This window comes from Saccostrea echinata, unplaced genomic scaffold (assembly GCF_033153115.1).
Source record: "Saccostrea echinata isolate AGI-Se365-2 ecotype Australia unplaced genomic scaffold, CSIRO_AGI_Sech_v1 ptg000064l, whole genome shotgun sequence".
Taxonomy (NCBI): Eukaryota; Metazoa; Mollusca; class Bivalvia; order Ostreida; family Ostreidae; genus Saccostrea; species Saccostrea echinata.
The window spans coordinates 1183493-1199707 of record NW_026889813.1 but is presented as its reverse complement, the minus strand read 5'-3'; the positions used below and the strand labels follow the sequence as shown (position 1 = coordinate 1199707).

Genomic DNA, 16215 nt, shown 5'->3' with positions numbered 1-16215 from the left:
AGGTCATTTTCATTTTATATGAGGTAGTATAACCTTTATGTGAAGTGGTTAAGTCATTATATATAGTGGTAAAATCATTATATTCAATGAAAACTTTATTATATGCAGTGGTTTTATCATTATATACAGTGATAAAATCATTATATACAGTGATAAAATCATTATATTCATTGATAACTTTATTATATGCAGTGGTTTTATCATTATATTCAGTGACAATGTCATTATATGTAGTGGTTAAATAATGTAATGAAGTGATAATATCGATACATTATGTTGTAAAATCATTATATGCAGTGGTTTTTCCATTATATACATTACTGATATCTTTCTGTGATGTGATGAATTCAATATATACAGTACAAACATAATTTGTGTGATAAAGCAATCATTACATTGTATGAAACCCGCTGCATGTGGAGTGCCAAGTTAATTTCATTCAGTGCGACACCTTTACATGAAGTGAAAAATCTATTATGTGCAGTACTAAGATCATTATATTATATAGTAAAATTATTATATATATTCATAAAATCATACTTTGCAGTGGTAACATCTTTATATGAGGTGGTTAATTAATTATATGATGTTGTTAATTTGTTATATGATGTGCTCAATTCTTTTTATTCATTAGTCGTTTCATGTTATGCAGTGGTAACTTCTTTATCATCATCTAAACTGGTCCTCTTGCAAAAACATCTTTAAAAAATGCGCGGAGTTCCAGTTTAAAGAGTGTTTGAAAATAGGAAACCCGGGCCGTGGCAAATTAAAAGCCGGGACTATTCGAGATTTTTCAAATTTCTGATTTAAAATTTTTAGACTCTTTTTTTAGGCTAATGTGTTTTCGCTGTTAAAATTGTATTTAAATACTTGGTATTTTAGATTTTCTTTACGATTTTGGTTTCAAGTAAAATTGGTAGGCAGTTTCAATTTTCTGATTTAATATTTTATCCATTGTGCTATAAGTAATTAGTATTTTAGATTTTTTTTTTTTTTGGCGATTGTTGATTTCCATGTTGGTAAAATGGGTAGACTGGGTTGGCGATATTTTATGTGTGTGTGTGTGTGTGTGTGTGTGTTTTTTTTGTTTTTTTTTTTTTGACATATTTGATAAAAATCTAATAAACTTAAAAATTATTCCGATGTTAAACACTGTATTTTAACTAAAAAAAAAACTTTTTCTTTTTGATAGTTATTTCTTTATTTGAAAATGCTATTTTTATGCAAAATACACATTTTCATTAAAAAAAAGGATTATTAAACCAGATCCGATCATTCGGGAAGAACCTGGTGCAAAACACCATAAATCATTTCTAATTTCATAATATGCAAATGTGCACTGGTACATGTATCTATATGCTAGTAGATGGAAGGAAACTGGATTACGTTAAATATGTAATTTGTTTAATACTTTTTTCGGGGGGGGGGATGTTAAATTACTAATATCAACTATTTATAAAACTGTTTCTAAGACTTCAGAAAACCTTAAATCACATTGAAATGCTTAAAATAAACATTGCTGCATGAAAACATTTCATTTTCAAGTTTCATCTTTGCCGTCGCCAACGTGGCACGGTGATTAGAGTGTCTGCTCTAAGAGACGCGGAATAAGGAGTCAATCCTTACGTCACGGGTTCGAATCCGACAGTGGCACGTTGAGACCGGTCCTTCGTAAGAGACCGCATAAAGCCAGAAACCGAGGTCCCGTTCCACAGTAGGTGTTGGCACGAAAAAAATCCCTCACTGCTCAATGGCCTTAAGTGTCGAGTATAGGACAAAATTTGCAGCTCTCCACTGGCAAATTGTGGCGTCTCCATTTGAGTGAAAAATTCTCGAGAGGGACGTTAAACAGCAAACAAACAACCAAATTAAAATCATTTTAGCCTTTTTGAATAAAATGATAAAATTAAGAGTTATCCTTCAAGGCTGAGGATCGGATATCCTTAAACCAAGCAACTTACGCGTGATTAAAGTTTGAGACAAGGCTTTGCATTAATAGTCCTATAATTACATGTATATGTGATAATTCTTTAATTAATTTATATTTTATCAAATGGCATGTTGATAACAAATAAGTATTTCGGATTGTTTATGTTTGACTTCCGGGAGATCAAATCCTATTTTAATGAACCATTGGCGTCGGAAGGAAATTGATAGTGGGGTGGCTAATTGAAATAGAAAAAAAATCAAACCTGAAAAAAAAAACTTGACAAGCAAAAAAAAAAAGAAAATTGTTCTTTCTCCAAACCCGAAAATCCTATTTCGGGGGGGGGGGGGGGGTTTGGTCTAACATCTTTCAGTACCAAATTCTTTTAAACACTACCAATTACCCTTCTTTCACTACAATGAATCGTGCCTGTAGAAAGTGGGGAGGGGGGAGGCTAGATGTACGCACGAATTTTCAATGGTTATATTATGTCTACCTTTGTAAAAAAAAAAAAGTGGGGGGGGGGGCAATAGCCCCCCCCCCCCGGTTCCGACGCCTATGTGAACCGGTTTTTCTTAAACGTGTCATTTCACTCAAAAAATGCCTTTCAAAGAATGAATAATTTTTAACATCAGAATAATTTAAAAGTTTATTAGCTTTCTGTCAAATATGGCAAAAAAAAAAAGAAAAACAAAAAACAAACAAACAACAAACAAACAAACAAAACACGTAAAATGTCTACTTGATTGCCTACCCGATTTACCAACCTCACGGGCGGATTCAGAGAGGGCATATGGGGCCCGCCGCCCCCCCCCCCCCCTTGTGTCCAAAATATGCATAAGATTTAATAAATCAATTGTTTTCTGGTTTGACTGTGGGCTACCTACCCCGACCAAAAACTTGTCGGGCCCCCTTTTCAAGATTCCTGGATCCACCACTGAACTTGGAAATCAACAATCGCCAAGAAAATCTAAATTACTAAGTATTTTAAAATTAAATGCAATTTTTACAGCGAATACACATTAACCTATAAAAATGAGTCTTAAAATTTCAGCACAGTTGATAAAATCAGGAAGCTGTATAATAGAATCAGAAATTAGAAAAATCTCGAGTAGTCCCGGCTTTTAATTTGCCACGGCCCGGGTTTCCTATTTTCAAACACTCTTTAAACTGGAACTCCGTGCATTTTTTTAAATAAAAGGACCAGTTTAGATGATGATAAAGAAGTTACCACTGCATAACATGAAACGTCTAATGCATATAAAGATTTGAGCACATCATATAACAAATTAACAACATCATATAATTAATTAACCACCTCATATAAAGATGTTACTACTGCAAAGCATGATTTAAGGAATATATATAATAACTTTACTATATAATATAATGATGTTAGTACTGCACATAATAGATTTTTCACTTCATGTAAAGGTGTCGCACTGAATGAAATTAACTTGGCACTCCACATGCAGCGGGTTTCATACAATGTAATGATTGCTTTATCACACAAATTATGTTTGTACTGTATATGTTGAATTCATCACATCACAGAAAGATATCAGTAATATATAATGGAAAAACCACTGCATATAATGATTTTACAACATAATGTATCGATATTATCACTTCATTACATTATTTAACCACTACATATAATGACATTGCCACTGAATATAATGATAAAACCACTGCATACAATAAAGTTATCAATGAAATTAATGATTTTATCACTGTATATAATGATAAAACCACTGCATATAATAAAGTTTTCAATGAATATAATGATTTTATCACTGTATATAATGATAAAACCACTGCATATAATAAAGTTTTCATTGAATATAATGATTTTACCACTATATATAATGACTTCACCACTTCACATAAAGGTTATTCCACCTCATATAAAATGAAAATGACCTTCAGGCAGCTATGGCGTTCCATATCAAATGGTCGATTTAAAGTAAAATGTTGATCTTTGGAAAGATGCTTTTTGTGATTAAATGGAACTAAAGTGCAAAATACATGTACATCTTCTCAAAATACATGTACATATTCTCAGAATACATGTACACATTCTCAAAATACATGTACACATTCTCAAAATACATGTACACATAACGTTGTATTTCCATTAGTGAAACTCTTCAAAATTAGAGGCGCGTTTGGTCGTCTGACTGGGACAGCATGGCGTTGCGGATAATACAAAATATGCCAATCTCAATCCAATTTTAAATGTTAAATGTATTTGTCATTCCAATTAAAGAATGGAGGAACTAAAAGACATATGTAAGAGAGCGAGAACCCCAAATTTCTCATCCATTAATAAAAAAAAATACGACATTTCCGAGGCATGTGCACTGTATTTAGATGTATGTACCATACGATAAATAGATACATACGATCTACAATAGATATAAATTGATATCGTTGTCATTCCTACTCTTGATGTTTATAAAGTCCACAACAATAAAATATTTCATTTGCATTTTCTTAGGAATTGTTCATCGACATTCAACATATTGTTTACATGTTTATGTTACGTTTGTCCCAGAAATCCCGCGAGATTTGTACATTTTCCGACTTTTTCACAAAAGAGCGCACTAAGAAGTATAACTCTTCCATAGTGGAAATAGAACGTATTCTCAAAATACATGTACACATTCTCAAAATACATGTACACATTCTCAAAAATACACATACATATTCTCAAAATACATGTACACATTCTCAAAAATACACATACATATTCTCAAAATAAATGTACACATTCTCAAAATACATGTACACATTCTCAAAGTACATTTGGACACATTTCATGCAACCATTTCCAGATTTTCTTACTTTCAAAAACATTTAAAATAACAGTTTTCTAAGAGAATGCGCTGCTATTCTTAGTGTTATTTCACATTTCTAAAGAAAGGGGGGATTCAGATTTCAAAACTTTTCCATTGTTTTTGTTAGATTAGTCTTTATAATCTATGACAATCACTGCAGAGACACATACACACTTCGTGTGAATATTTCAGTTGATTTATTCCTCGATGGACAATTCAAGATTTAAGTAATCGACAGTGATCGCAATATATTATTACCCGTAATTGTGTCGAAGTTAAAGTACCCCTCTGATTGACAAAGATGATGCTCTCGACACAAGGAACTTTTTCAAAAAGATCGAATTTTCACTGAATGAAGATCTCTGATTTGCTGTGTCTTTTTACATTAGAACTTAACGAAAAGTACTTTTTACCTTAATTTATTGTCAACAAATTTAAATCAGTGTCAAATACTATTATAACCACACTGAATAAATCATTTCAGTAAACACAATTTTTCACCAATACCAAAATATTTCGTGAAAAAATAGACTTCTGATAAAACTCTACTGGAGGAATTTAGTCTAAAATAACTTTTACTTCGATTTGTCACAAAATATGCAATAAATATATTACTCGTATAATTAGTCAATAGTAAATACAATGAAATTAATCTTGCTTATTTAGAAATCTGGACATATTTTGATAAACATGCCATTTTTTGTCCACTAATTTTAAGTATAAGAAAACAAAAGTAAGCACCATGGATCAATCCATTTTCAGTAAACTGTAAGTGATAACTGAATTAGAAAATGAGACAGACAATATGCTATGATTCCAGCTGACAAGGCTTATAACAATATTGTCTTTGTTTGTGGATCCTCAAAAACTCCAAAAGTAATAAAAGAAAATTTGGAATATTTCTTTAACGAGGTTCGCTCCTGAGCTTTTGAGCAGATTTATATCTTAACCTATATTTCAAAAATTCTGCATAAAGTTTTTAATTCTTACAATAAATTTGGATTCTACAATGCCAATTAAACTATATTCAGTTAAAACTCCATGATTAAATTCCATACCAAAAGCATTAATTGAGGAACTATATTTTGTGGCGGAATGTTTTTTGAAGAAAATGATCATTTTTTTCTCTTTCTAAGTATTTAAAGTATGTTAAGTTTGCATTCCTATCTTTCCATGCAGCCTGCACACAGAGTTATTTTGTACAGTGAACTGTTTTATACTGGTCCTAAATTATATATATCAAATAAACTGTCATGAATTCTATCATCATATTTGATAAATATAGCAAATATATTGTGAAAATCAAGAAAAAAATATCCCTATTTTAAGCTTAAAATTAGCACTATTTTAGTAATATCTAAAATTTAACATCACAGACCCCCACTTTTTATTTTATTTTCTGAATATATAAGATACTTTTAACCATTCTTCTTGAATTCAGTAAAATGTCATTACTTTCAAATTATTTTTTTCTTGTTAGATTTTTAATGCCAGAAAAATGAAATTTTTTGAGTGTAAAAAGGACAAATAATTGAACATGCGGAGTAATTTGAAAATTTTTTCGTTGTCATAAATTTTAATGTGTCTATTCAAGATGAAATAAGGCTGTGTTTGTTCCCATAATTTATTTGAATAAAAAATATTGTAGGAAAAACTTTAAAAATTGATTTATGTGTAAGATGTATTTACAGTGCAAAAAGGTCAAACTAAATGCTCTGTAGCGCCAAAAGAAGCGCATTGACCCCCATTTTTTGTTTTGATTTTTAATTAAGCTATGTGTCTAAATTCTAAAAATATACTTGATAAAAAATTCTCATTACTTTTGATGGCAGGATCCAACCTCCTTAAATCAATAACAAGGCTTTTCAACACTGTATACTACCATTCCTCACAATAAATTAAGGACCGAGCTTTAATTTTTTAATTTTAATTCTTTTAATTTTGACTGCTTCTTCCATAAAAATGGAATAAGAAAATGTTCATATCTTGTGATTGGTCATCGACAAAATTACTGTGCTAAAAATCATTCCGATTCTAAGCAAAAATACCTTGAAGTTTATATTAGGAAAATGTTGGAGTTCATGCATCATTGACAATATCTATGTACTCTTTGGGGACCAGAGCCTCCTACAATCTGTTGGATTACTAATGGGTGCTAATTGTGCTCCTTTAATATTAACAGGCATGTTTTATATTCTTATAGAGCAAAATTTGCTCAAAACTTCTACATGATAAGAAAAAAACTCCTTCTGTTCAACAATAAAATTTATATGTCGACTCGATAAATTCCAGTGAGACACCACAGAGTCTGTCACATCTGTTTCATATATTTTACCGACGTTAATGGCAAACTAACAAGTAAATTATATATGACAAACGGGGCGACTTCAACTTTTCCACTGTCAATTTCCTCTATTTCACTATCACCTGCGTATGGTGTAAATGTCTCCCGTCTGATTCGATACGCAATATTCTGAACTCGTCCAATCAGTTTTTAAACAGACCGGTCGACAGTGGATCCTTCTAGGCACCTGTTCCCGCCTCTAGTTTTCCCAGAGGTCCTTGTTTGTCCTGTTTACATTTGGTGTATCGTTTATGGCATTGATCATTCTTCGTTATATTTACCTATTTCATACGACAATTTCAATTTAAGCAATTTGTTTATACGAAATATTTCCGTATACAAAGTTTTGGAGACTTAAAGTTGGGGAGTATATTTACCGATTTAAGCTTCTCAATACTTTATATGACTCCTTTAAAATATTTAAAACTCTTAAAAATTATTTTTTAAGGGAAAAAAATATATGTTGTAGTTGCAAATCAGTTTAGAGCTTTTTTTTGGTGGTTGTTGTTGTTGGTTTTTTGTTTGTTTGATTTTTGTTTGTTTGTTTGTTTATTTTTGTTTTGATGGGAGAAATCTGATTTTGAATGAGGGCATGAGGGGGGGGGGGGGGGGGAGAGAGAAACTTCCCTATGTACTCCACTGTGGGGGCTTCTGCAAAATTGAAACTCATGTGACGTCAAGTTCATTATGACGTCACAATTTCAATAGGTGGCAACGAATGTCGGAGCTTTGTTGTGCTTATGACAGATTTTAGTTGGTGGAAGTTTATCCGAAACGAGATGAATATCTGCGATTAGGTAAGTGATTTAATACGGTTGAATAACATATCATGTATACAGTATAGAAGCATATAATTTCCACTGTTTTTGGGGGGTGGATGGGAGTGGGGTGGGGGTGGGGGGTGATATAGCATGAACTTTTTGCATATATTATGTAGTATATCAATCACTGTATAATCAATAATAAGTACGAACGTGTATAAACGGATGCAAAAAATTGACGCCCACATTCAAGTACCAAGCCTGTTTGATTACGTTATATGTTACACCTATTTGAATATCGTGCAACTTTTTAAATAATCTAATTGATTTTGGTCCAAATTTTAAAAATGTAATTTTTTTTAGCATATTTGGCTCTATTGTGAAACTCAGAAAAATGATAAAGAACTTCGTTAAATTGAGAAATAAAAGATGCATTAAGTGTTTCCCTATTTCCTTTGCAACAATATTTGATCAATTTTGTTGTTGGGATTGTGAATGTGCATTATTACATTTATATGTTCATGATTACTCAGTCATTTTAGTATTACTGTGATATTCATTTGTTTCTTATAAATTCTAACTTGTAGAAATGGTAAGTTAGGCATATTAACAGCGAAGTTCGTTCACAGCCAAGGGGAGGGGGTCAATAATGTTAAATGATGTATTTTTCAGTAAATTGTATTTCGAGACCAGTAGATGTTAAATAGAGAACTTGGATTTCAAGTTTCTGCAATAACGTAAATTAGAAGTAACAGTATATAATATACCTAAGAAAATAACAACCTGCTGGGACAGTTTCCAGACGCTCATTTTTCTAGAATATGTTATAGCTAGACACCAACACTTTTGCGTCGTGTGTGAAACATTTTTTACATTTCATCTTGTACATTTTTTTCAGTTTCATACTTGTTTTATTTGATCAATGGACATTAAATCTAGAACTAGCCCTCCAAGCTGAAATAACATTTACTAAAAGTATGCTGAAATGAAATGTTTCTAAGGCTCATTTCCTGGAAATTAAATATCTCTCTCACTCTCTCTCTTCTCACGGGAATCCATCTATGATTTAAATATTCCGGTCTTAAATATTTTGATGATACCAGTAATAGTACTTCCACCATTTTTTTTTCACGAAAAAACTTTCTGAAATAGTAATTTCTCCAGTCTGTGATTCGTTAAAAAAAAAAAAGAAAAAAGAAAATTAAATTATCTAATACGATCCATAATTTTGAATATTTTTTTTACTATAGTGATTTAAGTCAAAAATATGGTACACTTTCGTGAATAAAATATTTCTAAAATTAAAATAACTACATGTATACGTAACACCCTAAGTTGATGCCAATATCAAACATATAATCAATAAATAGTTATATAAAATTTTTAGTAAAAAGTAAACAAATTTTCCATTTATGAGTTTATAATTCACTGTTTATAATATTTATTCACACATAATATCGGTATCATATAAAGTATATAAAATGGTCCCTTTTAGCTCCCCTGAGCCGAAGGCTCAAGTGAGCTTTTCTGATTGAAATTTGTCCGTTGTCTGTCGTCGTTGTCGTAAACTTTTCACATTTTCATCTTCTTCTCAAGAACCACTGGGCCAATTTCAACCAAGCTTGCCACAAAGTATCCTTGGGTAAGGGGGATTCAAGTTTGTTCAAATGAAGGGCCACGCCTTCTTCCAAGGGGAGATAATTATGAATTCATGAAAAATTAATGGCATCATTTAAAAATCTTCTTCTCAAAAACCACTGTGCTTGAAAATATGAAACTTATATGGAAGCATTCTCAGGTAGTGTAGATTCAAGTTTATTCAAATCATGACCCCCAGGGGTAGGGTGGGGCCACAATGGGGGATCAAAGTTTTACATAGGAATACATAGGAAAAATCTTTAAAAATCTTCCTCTCAAGAACAGCAAAGCCATGATGGGTGATATTTATATGGAAGCATCCTCAGGTAGTGTAGATTCAAATTTGTTCAAATCATGACCCCCGGGTGAAGGGTGGGGTCACAATGGGCGATCAAAGTTTTACATAGGAATACATGTACATAGGAAAAATCATTAAAAATCTTCTTCTTAAGAACAGCAAACCCATGATGGGTCATATTTATAGGGAAGCATCCTCAGGTAATGTAGATTCAAGTTTGTTCCAGTCATGACCCCCGGGGCTAGGGTGGGGCCACAATGGGGGATCAAAGTTTTACATAGGAATACATAAGAAAAATCTTTAAAAATCTTCTTCTCAAGAACAGCAAAGCCATGATGGGTGATATTTATATGGAAGCATCCTCAGGTAGTGTAGATTCAAATTTGTTCAAATCATGACCCCTGGGTGAAGGGTGGGGTCACAATGGGCGATCAAAGTTTTACATAGGAATACATGTACATAGGAAAATCATTAAAAATCTTCTTCTTAAGAACAGCAAACCCATGATGGGTCATATTTATAGGGAAGCATCCTCAGGTAATGTAGATTCAAGTTTGTTCCAATCATGACCCCCGGGGGTAGGGTTGGGCCACAATGGGCGATCAAAGTTTTACATAAGAAAACATAGGAAAAATCTTTAAAAATCTTCTTCTCAAGAACAGCAAAGCCATGATTAGTCATATTTATAGGGAAGCATCCTCAGGTAGTGTAGATTCAAGTTTGTTCCAGTCATGATCCCCGGGGGTAGGGTGGGGCAACAATTGGCGATCAAAGTTTTACATAAGAAAACATAGGAAAAGTCTTTAAAAATCTTCTACTCAAGAACAGCAAAGCCATGATTAGTCATATTTAAATGGAAGCATCATCGGGTAATGTAGATTCAAATTTGTACAAATCATGATCCCCTCCCCCCGAACCAGTTTTATATTTAAACTTTTCAAGACTGAACTGATTTCTGCTTTTTCCTAGCCAGAGTGCTCAGGTGAGCGATGTGGCCCCTGGGCTTCTTGTTTGTTGTAAATATTATAGTTTTTATATACATCTGAACATAAATTGCACATGTCATCATAAAATGTTTCAGTATAATTTGGTCCCTCTCTAAGTCTGTCGTTGTTAATAGGTCGCAGCAAAACGCATGTTCAGATAATCAATGCTGGATATTTCCTCATATTTCCCAGAACCATCCAAACACTTGATCATTACTTCATCGTCCGGATGAATGAAAAATGCCAAAGATTGTCTCCCCTTCTTTTGTGTAACTTCCTTCTCAGGAATCAGGACACGATGTTTCTGTTAAAGCAATTATTTCTACTGAGAATATTCAGTTCGCATAGCAATCAGGTTACAATTCAGTTCGCAGAGCAATCGGGTTACAATTCTCTAAAATCCAACTACTACAAATTATGGCATGTCAAACGTTGCAATATTCGATCTTTTGCATTTGCATTGTATAATTTTCCATTTGCATTGTATAATTTTTATTTGTATTGTATAATTTTCTATTTGTATTGTATAATTTTTCATTTGTATTGTATAATTTTTATTTGTATTCTATAATTTTCTATTTGTATTGTATAATTTTTCATTTGTATTGTATAATTTTTATTTGTATTCTATAATTTTCTAATTTGTATTGTATAATTTTCATTTGTATTGTATAATTTTTATTTGTATTGTATAATTTTCCATTTGCATTGTATAATTTCTTATTTGTATTGTAAAATTTCTTATTTGTATGCGATAATTTTTCATTTGTATTGTATCCGCGGACTGTTTATTTGTTTCGTTACGAAGGATTTCATTGGTCAAGTTTCAGCCTGTATCGGGTTGAAGATGTTCCGGATGCTCAAAGCAAACTGGGCTCATATGTATTTGCTTGATTGATTATTGTTTAACGCCGAGTCGGCAATATTTCAGCCATATTTCGGCGGCATATGTATTTGCGTGCATGTTAGACGGTCACTGGATTCTAAAAAGGGAGCGCTGGTAGATGGCAAATAAATAATCTGTCCTTAGGAATACTGACTGAGAAAATAAATAAATTGACCTTGAGTGGTGGTAACTACCCCCACTCCCAAAAAACTGAGTTTTCGGGTTTGGGCGGATTTTCTTCTTTTTGTTTTTCTCCTTGTCTCTGGTCATATTGGAAATAAATATTCTCTCCTGCGAGAGAATGAAAATAAATAATCGGATTCAACACCCCCCCCCCCGAGAATCAAATGGTCGTCCCTTAGCATGCACCGCAAATAGAGGAGCCGAGTTTGTGTTTGTAGAGAGTACGCGATCGGAATTGTGGGAAGGGTACCAGACTAAGTTTGTGATGGCACCTGAGACCTTTATACAGACTAAATTTTATGACCAATGACATCCTTCGTAACGAAATAAATAAACAATCCTCGGATACAATACAAATGAAAAATTATCGCATACAAATAAGAAATTATACAATACAAATAAGAAATTATACAATGCAAATGGAAAATATAGAATACAAATGAAAAATTATACAATACAAATGATTTTTTTTTACAACACAAATGGAAAATATAGAATACAAATAAACATTATACAATCCAAATGGAAAATTATAAAATCCAAATGGAAAATTATAGAATACAAATAAAAATTATACAATACAAATTGAAAATTATACAATACAAATGAAAAATTATACAATACAAATGAAAAATTATACAATACAAATAAAAATTATACAATACAAATGGAAAGTTATACAATACAAATGGAAAAGATCGAATATTGCAACGTTTGACATGCCATAACAATTCATTTACGTTTTGTGTAATTTAATCGACCTACTGTTGCAATAAGTTTGTCTGCCGTCCATCGCTGCATTAGATCCCCTAAATTAACCAACACTGTACCATGTATCGGAGAAGCTGGCACGTAATCATACCCCATTGGTTTTACCTGAAAGCACACTCTGTGTAAAAGCTGTGCTCTTACTGTACATTATAAAGAACATACTTTTCCAACATTACCGGTAGATTTTATTTTTAAATATATTTTGAAAATAAATGCACCTCATGCATATCTGTATTTAAAAAGAAAATGCATTTGTACAGATCAAACATCTTTCATTTCCGAAAAGTTGTTTTTTTTTCCTTACACTTCTACCTCGTCAATTCATTTGAAACCTTGTTGTATGTACAGGAATATATTTCTAAAATTGTGCAAAAAAAAAAAACATGTTCCTTACTTCTAATCCTCCGACATCATCTTGAAACAGGAGTGTAATGGAACCGTAGTCAGAATGCTCACCACACCGCACCTGTCCCGGCTTAACACCTGTAATGATTATTACAAGGAAGCGAATTAAACAATAAAATGCTTTATTTCTTTGTTCATACGAATCCCTTATAAAGGGATAAAAGATAATTAAACACCGAACTGCTCTCACATATATTGTAATTCCCTGAAAGATAATTCATAAGGATACCCAATATGACGTGTCAACTATCATTTTTTGACGACGAGAATTCCTACCTTTAGTAATCGGTGGATAATACAGGGATCGTAATGTTGTGGCGTTTCCCTTTCTCCCCATCTTCTGGTGACACTGCCTTAAGAATGTTTGGTCCTGGAGTTATTTAATATAAATTATTAAAATAACTAGACAGTTTTAACACATTTTTTCCTAAATTCTTTTACCCCAAAATTCAGAGAAGTAATCTACATACTATTTCCAGACCAATAGACATCAAATCCAAGACGCGGCTTCCTAGTTCTTGTGATAATGTAAACATTTCTTTGAACACTTTGTAGAAGTCTGGGAGTATATCCAAAGGCATGGTCTGAAAATATTATTTGAAATTTGAAACACGCATATCTAGATTAAATTTGGTATGTACATACCTTTTGGCAGAGAATGACTGTCAATTTCATGTTTTGAATACCAACTTCATTAACAATCACCAACATTTGGGGTTTATAATCCAAATTAAGATAATGTTTCTTAAGTTAAATTTTCATTAATGACCGAATGATATGTTCATAGCATATAAATAAAAACAAAATGAAAATTAGAAATTGTCATAATTTAGAAGCAATCACCAATTTGCTCTCGAAATTTTAACAAACATAACGTTCAAATTTTCTTTTAAAATGCTGCACCAATTTTTCGTTCTGTTTGTTTCTTACAGCTATAATGGATATATCTGTGTATATGCTCATTCATGACCTGGATTTGCTCTTTATGATAACGAGTAAACTTACTCCTTGGTCATCTACCAACGTCATATTGTATGCTTCTTTCAAATCAGCTGCTGGTCTCTCTGGATTCAAACTAAAAAGTAACGAACATTGTGAATTATACAAAAGGAAAAGAAATAAACTTTTAAGGAGGCTGGGGGTCAACAAATTAACACAAATTTACCACCAGATTTAACTTAATTTTTTAGATATGATATCTTAACCTGTCAACTATCATTTGGCAAAGAAAAATTTAAAAAAATTTAGTTTTAAAATTTGATCATTTTCTATATCTTCATATGGAGCTCTTCTTCTAAAGGAGATCAATATAGTCTAAAAATGGCCACAACCCCCAGCCTCTTTAATTGAGAAATTTGTTTTTATGGTATCTAAAAATATCTTTTACTTTTCCCTCTCCAGAGACACCCATCCATGGTTCTCGTCCGCAGGCCTTTCATATTTCTGTTTTACGTCTACTGGTTTCTCAAAGAATGTCTTCGAAATGGCAAATGTGTTTTCAATCTGTGAAAGAAACATAGAAGCATATACTACATTTCCTCAAAAATAATTGATCTAAACCGAAATTCAGATAAAAGCATATTAACATTAATATTTATAGAAAGAATGGGCCTGAAGGAAAAAAAAATAAACAAAAACCACAATAAAAAAGAAATAATGTTGTTTTCTAGAAACTTCATAAAAATCCTTACAAAGATACATTGCCGGGTCCAGCAAGTGTTCTACCAGCCCTTTCTATCTTTACTCCTCACAAAAAAGAGAAGAAACTTCAGATGTACTGTGCTACGGCATATTCTAGAAGAGGTGTAAATCAAATGTGGATTCTTAAAAACTCCAGAACGTTTAGAAAAATTTAAAATCACAAAATTGTTCGAAAGTTAGTAACATCAAAACGTATAACTTTTCTACACTTTATACAACATTCCACGATAAATTAAAAACTAGGCTTTTTGATATCATAGACAACTGCTTCTTTCATAAATATGGAACTTAGAAATTTTCATATCTTGTGATTGGACATCAACAAAACCAGGTCTTCCATCAAACTGTTGGAATTCTAATGGGCACTAACTGTGCTACTTTATTAGCCGATCTGTCTTTATATTCCTAAATGAAGCAGAATTTATTTTAAAATTCTACATGAGAAGACGAAACCACTAGTACTTCCTGTTTAGAGTGGAATTCTGGGTTTAATTTACATTCATAGTTATAAATTTATACTTTCCTCAACAGCACATAGGAAAACACTTACAACATTTTGTGGTAATCCATGATTCTTTAGATAAACAAATCCAACAGTTGTAAACGCTTGACGGAGTTCGTCTGCGATACTACGGAGTTTCTGAACGTCTGCTTTCTCTGCTGGGACGGACAAGGAGTATGCCGCAAAGTCAACCACTGGTATCACCATCTTCTTTCATTAAAACCCGCTTAAAATGGAATCAAACTGTTAGTAAGTCATTAAATATAAAATCTTCAAATTGAGATAGAGATGTAAATATTTAGATTTTTTTATGGAAAACTTAATATTTATGCCGCCTTAGACAAATTTGTAGAGATACTGATTGGCTAAAACAGATCACATGACGCCCTGAAATTTTCTACTATTCTTCTATTACACCGTCTCCGAGCAGGTGTGATTAAGTTCGTATATGACATGTGAAAGGGTTGATACTGAAAATATATAATGTTCAATGATATTTGAATTATATCTTATTTATTATGTAATGAACTCTTAACAAATCTTGCAAAGGCCCTCAGCGGGATAAAGTCGTTTGGGATTTAATTAATACTGAGTCGTCTAGGGTGTAAAATTGAAATCCGAGACAAAACTTGGGTAAAGATGTAAATATTATTTGGAAATTATTATGGAAAAGTAATGGTCGTTCTTACAAATGTATATACATTCAAACCTCGTTATCTCGAACTCGATGGGACCGAGAAAAAAACTTCGAGATATCCGAGGATTCGAGATGTCGAGGGTAAAATACTTAAAGAATGAGGTTTGGGACTTTCAAATTACTTCGACATATCCCAGATCATGGTATTTGAGATATCAGTGTTCGAGATACCGAAGTTCAGCTGTATTTTAAAAGTCAAGGTATCCTGGTAAATGCTATAGCCTCTACCCTAATTTAGGGAGGGGTGTCTAAATATATTTTAAGGGGGAGTGGGGA

General features: G+C 32.3%; 1 protein-coding gene across 1 annotated transcript in view; it reads right to left on the bottom strand.

Annotated features, from left to right (window-relative positions):
• The window catches only part of LOC133175662 (contactin-like), a 47935-nt gene extending 32479 nt beyond the window's left edge, over nt 1–15456 (bottom strand). Inside the window, exons 1-8 of the mRNA XM_061310772.1 lie at nt 15291–15456; nt 14427–14542; nt 14045–14114; nt 13510–13623; nt 13316–13409; nt 13029–13117; nt 12629–12739; nt 10930–11098 (exon numbers count right to left, since the gene is read on the bottom strand). Of these exons, the coding sequence (XP_061166756.1) occupies nt 10930–11098; nt 12629–12739; nt 13029–13117; nt 13316–13409; nt 13510–13623; nt 14045–14114; nt 14427–14542; nt 15291–15449 (922 nt within the window). The 5' untranslated portion in view covers nt 15450–15456. The remainder of the gene's footprint in view (nt 1–10929; nt 11099–12628; nt 12740–13028; nt 13118–13315; nt 13410–13509; nt 13624–14044; nt 14115–14426; nt 14543–15290) is intronic.
• Nucleotides 15457–16215: the final 759 nt, after the last annotated feature.